This window comes from Myotis davidii, unplaced genomic scaffold (assembly GCF_000327345.1).
Source record: "Myotis davidii unplaced genomic scaffold, ASM32734v1 scaffold892, whole genome shotgun sequence".
Lineage (NCBI taxonomy): Eukaryota > Metazoa > Chordata > Mammalia > Chiroptera > Vespertilionidae > Myotis > Myotis davidii.
Window position 1 is genome coordinate 694,646 of NW_006284341.1, and position 5,578 is coordinate 700,223.

Genomic DNA, 5,578 nt, shown 5'->3' on the forward strand with positions numbered 1-5,578 from the left:
TGCAAACTGTGGCTCTTTGGCCCCTTGAGTGTGGCTCTTCCACAAAATACCACATCTAGGTGCACACGTACAGTGTGATTAAAACTTCACGGCCCGTGCACAGAAGTCGGTTTTTGGCCTGGGCGAGTCTATTTTGAAGAAGTGGGTTTAGAAGAAGTAGGGATACATTCGCTGAGGTTGGCCCCTCAGATTGAGGACATTTTTAGCAAAGGCCAGCTTAGGAGTACCCTAATTAAGTTAATAACAATGTACCTACCTATATAGTTTAAGTTTTAAAAATTTGGCTCTCAAAAGAAATTTCAGTCGTTGTACTGTTGATATTTGGCTCTGTTGACTAATGAGTTTGCCGACCACTGAGCTAGGCAGACATGCGAGGCAAGTGTCCCGGACACAGGAACAGGGATCTGAATTGGAAATGTTTGTAATGTTCACAGACAGAGCAGGCAGGGGCCGGAGTGGCTGCACTGGTGAGAGCAGAGCGGGAGGCGGCCAGATTGGCGGGGGAGCAGCAGAGAGGTAGGCAGGGAGCAGAACACACAGGGCCTTTGGGACACCGCCAAGGACCTCCCTCTGACTGAGAAGGGGCCGCTAGGGGGCTTTCTGAACAACTGCCGTGCTCGCTGTGTAGGAACAGACTGCAGGGTGGGAGCAAGCACTGCTAGTTCCCTGCCCAATATCCATTCTGCTCTTTTGCTTTAAATCTAAAACACTTGTTCGTATTGTGTTCAACACTGCCATGCCAACCATGAGACTCAATTTCCTGGACTCCTGAGCATCTGGGTGAATGAGCTGTTTACTGAAAAGCTCTCACCGTTGACCTCTGAACAACACAGGGATACGGGGTGCCAACCCCTGCACTGTCGAAAATCCACATAGAACGTCTGACTCTGTAGTCAGCCCATAGCATCCATGGATTCAATCAACCGCAAATCAAAACCAGTATTTTAGGTCCATGGTTGGGAATGTGAATATACTGTTTTCTATATGCAGTTGGTTGAATCTGCACAAGCGAACCCATCGCTAGGAAGGGCCAACTGTATTCATCAAAAAATCCCCGTGTAAGTGGACCTGGGCAGTTCGATCCTGTTCAAGGGCCAACTGTATTTGTCTAATGAAAAACAGTCAGCTGGCATGTACCCTTTAACCTTTGCCCCTTACCCCTTCCTGTTTGAAAGCCCGCATGCCTGGTGGTGTGGAAGCCTTTGGAGATACAAGAACTAGAGACAATAGAGTGGTGAAGGCCTGGAGGGGTGGGTGCAGGGTAGACGAGGTCAATGGGGGGAGAAAATCACAAATAAACAAAGGGGCAACTGTAATATTCTCAACAATAAAGATACACTTTAAAAAAAATGCTAATATGGTAGTTTAGGACTTTCTACATTAAGATGCCAATCTGCAACATCCAATGAAAACCAATGAAGATTTTTTTTAAAAAAACACACAAAAACTAGAGACACATGCTGAGGATTATGCCACTGCCGCCCACCCCCTAGACTGACAATTTGGTGAATTTTCCCTGTGACCTTTCTGGTTCTCATATGCCTTATACCTATCAGTTAGTAAATACTTACGGACACCTCCCAAGAGCAGGTTTAAGTGACAGGAGTAAGACTGAACGATCCCACCACCCCCATCACATTCCTCCCCAAAAAAGTCCCAGGCAAAGTAGACTGGTAGAACCTTCCAGGGAAAAGTCTCACGGTCCCAGCGGTTAGACTGTGGTAAGTTGGCAGCCTCACTGGAAGCAAAGGGAAATGCTGCTGAAGGGAGGCTGCTCCAAGCCCCATGAAAACTCACCCTGGGAGACACTCCTCGTCCTCTCCTCCTTACAAGCTGTCACCCCCAAGGAAAAAAGCCCCAGCTGTCTAAGGAGAATTCTTTCTAGCGCCCCCCTCCCCCACCTCCGTGAAGACCCTCCCACACCCGAGGACAGGTGATCACCTCCAGAGGCATGCTTTCCTCCAGGTCCGGGTAGCGAGCCAGGGGATGCCGGGTCAGCTGGGCTTCGATTTCCTCCAGGAATGACTTCCGGGCCTGCTGGGCTGCGGAAAGCCTGGAACACAGGGCTGCGCCCATGGGCAGGTAGCTCGGCCTCTTTGTGGGGGGAGGTCGGGGACCTCTGCTATACCTCTGGGGGGCAGGATGCTCCGGAAGGCCCCGAGTGATCATATTCTCACAAGAAGGGCAGCCATACCTGAAGTCATCCAGTCCCTTTTTCACAAATACCCACCGTTGGGTGTTCATGAAGGTGGGATGTAACTGCCTATTCTCATGTTTCGTGGAAAACTGGGAAGGCAAATTCTCTTTACACCTGAAAGAGAACATGCTCAGTATATGGAACCACAAAGATCCGGTGGGAGAAGGCTGAGTTAATCACACTCCTAAGTTCATGGCCTGTTGTCACTGGTCTGTATACGGTCCCTCTCCTGTCTTCCTTATTCTATGTAATCCCCATATCCCACTCTCATCGCTCCCCGCTGCATAAGTAGAATCACTCTAACAGATTTGTAATGCACCCTTTTGTTTGTACACATTCTTATAATGCCTGTGTTATCCTTTCATGTGCATGTATTCTTAATTTACATAAATGGTACTATTTGTTTACCAGCCCAATTTTATAAAGACCTATTCATGTCACTATGTGTAACTCTAATCAAGGGGTGGGCAAACTTTTTGACTCGAGGGCCACAATGGGTTCTTAAACTGGACCAGAGGGCCGGAACAAAAGCATGGATGAAGTGTTTGTGTGAACTAATATAAATTCAAAGTAAACATCTACACTAATAAAAGAGAAACATGGTAATTGGCGTACGACCGCTTCCCTTTTCATTGGCTAATCAGGGCTATATGCAAATTAACTGCCAACTCAGATGGCAGTTAACTGACAACAGAGATGGCGGTTAATTTGCATATTAGGCACAATGCAGGGAAGCCATGATTGGAGGATCGGGCACCTTTGCCACCCTGGCCAGTGATAACAGGAAGTAGGGGTGGAGCCAGCAATGGGAGCTGGGCACGGTTGAAGCTGGCAGTCCCGGGAGCTAGGGGTCCCTTGCTTGGGCCTAAAGCAGAGCCCAAGATCATGGGGCCACTGCAGCTGTGGGTCCCCGCTGCCTGGGCCGGACGCCTCAGCCAGAGGCGTCCTGCGGGGGCAGGGGTGGAGCCCTCGCGATCACGGCACCGTTGCTGCTGAGGGTCCTTGCTGCCTGCGCCAGAAGCCTCGGCCAGAGGCGTTAGGCCTGGGCAGGGGCAGAGCCTGCCACTGCGGGGAGCTTGGGGTCCCCTGCCCAGGCCTGACACCTCTGCCGGAGGCCTCAGGCTTGGGCAAGGGGCCGATCCGGTGATCCGCGATCGGAGGGTGATGAGGGTCAACTCCTCTGGCCAAGGCATCAGGCCTGGGCGGGGGGCGGAGCCAGCAATCAGAGGGGGCTGGGGGCAGAACCCGTGATGGGGGGAAATGAGGGTTCCCTGCCCAGGCCTGACACCTCTGTCAGAGGCATCAGTCCTAGGCAAGGGGCCGATCCTGCGATTGGAGGGTGATGGGGGTCAACGTCTGAGGGCTCCCAGTATGTGAGAGGGGCAGGCTGGGCCCCTAGTCATTACATAAAAGGGTAAGGTCTCTTTTTTTTTAGTTTTATTCATTTCAAACGGGCTGAATCCGGCCCGTGGGCCATAGTTTGCCGCTGCTGCTAATCCATGATTATCAACCGCTGCCACCACAGTCCATCTGTTCATTCTCTTTGTAAAGGACACTCACAGTGGCGGCCCCTTCTAGGGCTCCTTCCTATCGGTTTAAAGGGAGACAGTGCAGTGGGAAAACCTGGATCCCAGTGACAACTAGACACTAACTAGCTGAATGACCTTGGCATTTCGTTTAACCTATATTATCTTAATTATCAACATCCTGAAAAGAACAATATCAACGATATGGAGAACAAATTAATGGTTGCCAAGGAAGCCCCTTTAGTTGCGCTACCCCTTTAAATCATCATTCCTTTCCTCACCCCCAACCCTTTTGCAACCATTAATTCAGCAGTTCTCAACCTGTGGTTCGCGCGACCCCTTTGGGGGTCGAACGACCCTGTCAAAGAGGACGCCTAAGACCATCGGAAAACACATATAGAATTACATATTGTTTTTGTGATTAATCACTATGCTTTAATTATGTTCAATTTGTAACAATGAAAATACATCCTGTGTATCAGATATTTACATTATGATTCATAATAGTAGCAAAATTACAGTTATGAAGTAGCAACGAAAATAATTTTATGGTTGGGGGTCACCACAACATGAGGAACTGTATTAAAGGGCCGCGGCATTAGGAAGGTTGAGAACCACTGCACTAATTCCTTGAGATGAAAAAACAGTTGTGTATCTTGATGTGTACATATGACAACATTTTACAGAACTATACGCACAGGAATGCAAGTAAAAACTGGTAAAATCCGAGTAAGGTTTATAGTCTAATTAATACATTGTGTCAATGTAGATTTCCCCCGTTGCCACTGTATTATAGTTATGTAAGAAGCAGCTGGGGGAAGGGTATTTGGGATCTCTGCACTGTTTTTGCAACTTCTTGTGAGTCTATCATTACTTCAACACAAAAGGTTTGTCAATAAAAAAGAAGGGAAAAGGTTTGAAAATGGGCGATAAAGGGAATTCCCACAGAGCTTATAATTGCTACCATGTGTCCAGTGCATACCACGTGCCAGTAACTGCTTCACCTGTACTGCCGGTTACTCCTCACAACAATCCTATACAACTGATTGTGCTGATTGTTTTATTTTTTTAACATATGTTATTGATTTTTTTTACAGAGGGGAAGGGAGAGGGATAGTTAGAAACATCGATGAGAGAGAAACATCCATCAGCTGCCTCCTGCACGCCCCCTACCGGGGATGTGCCCGCAACCAAGGCACAGGCCCTTGACCAGAATCGAACCTGGGACCCTTCTGTCTGCAGGCCGAGGCTCTATCCATTGAGCAAAATCAGCTAGGGCTGATTGCCTCTGTGTTACAGTTAAAACTGAGCCCAGAAGGAGCAACGAACTCGCCTAAGGCCACCTTGCAAGCCAGAGGCGCACTAGCCCTGGACTCCAGCCTTTCCGATTCTAGACTTGGGGATCTTTACCCACGTCGCCCAGCCCCCAAGAGCGCAGAATTCCATTCTCATAAACGCAAGGAATCAGCAAAGGAAAAAAAGCCCTGGTCTCTGCCCTCAGAATGGCAGCGGACCGCCCTAGGACCCGAGGCTGTCCCCAAACCCAGGCGCAGCTCGCCCCCGGGTGGCGGACAGCTCCAGGCGCAGCCGAGCTCCCGCGGGGCGCGGGGTCCAGGTGGCTGCCTCGGAGAAGGGTGCGCCTGCACTAAACCAGGCTCCACAGAGGACTCTGTGGCCATCAGGTTCCCATCTGGGATTGGTATTTTAATCTGCATTCCCTAGGGGTTGTAAGGATAACAGGGAAAAAAGTGTCCTTTGCGATAAACAGCGTCGAGCGCTGGTTATTTTATATTATAATCATTTATGTGCTGGGGACCTTGAAGAGGAAAGGCAGGCTGGCCTGCAGCCCAGCTCC

General features: G+C 49.5%; 1 protein-coding gene across 1 annotated transcript in view; it reads right to left on the minus strand.

The window, feature by feature from the left end:
* Positions 1-5,578, minus strand: part of FAM47E (family with sequence similarity 47 member E) — a 29,441-nt gene that overhangs the window by 23,459 nt on the left and 404 nt on the right. Inside the window, exon 2 of the mRNA XM_006754543.2 lies at positions 1,942-2,311. Coding sequence (XP_006754606.2) covers positions 1,942-2,311 — 370 coding nt within the window. The remainder of the gene's footprint in view (positions 1-1,941; positions 2,312-5,578) is intronic.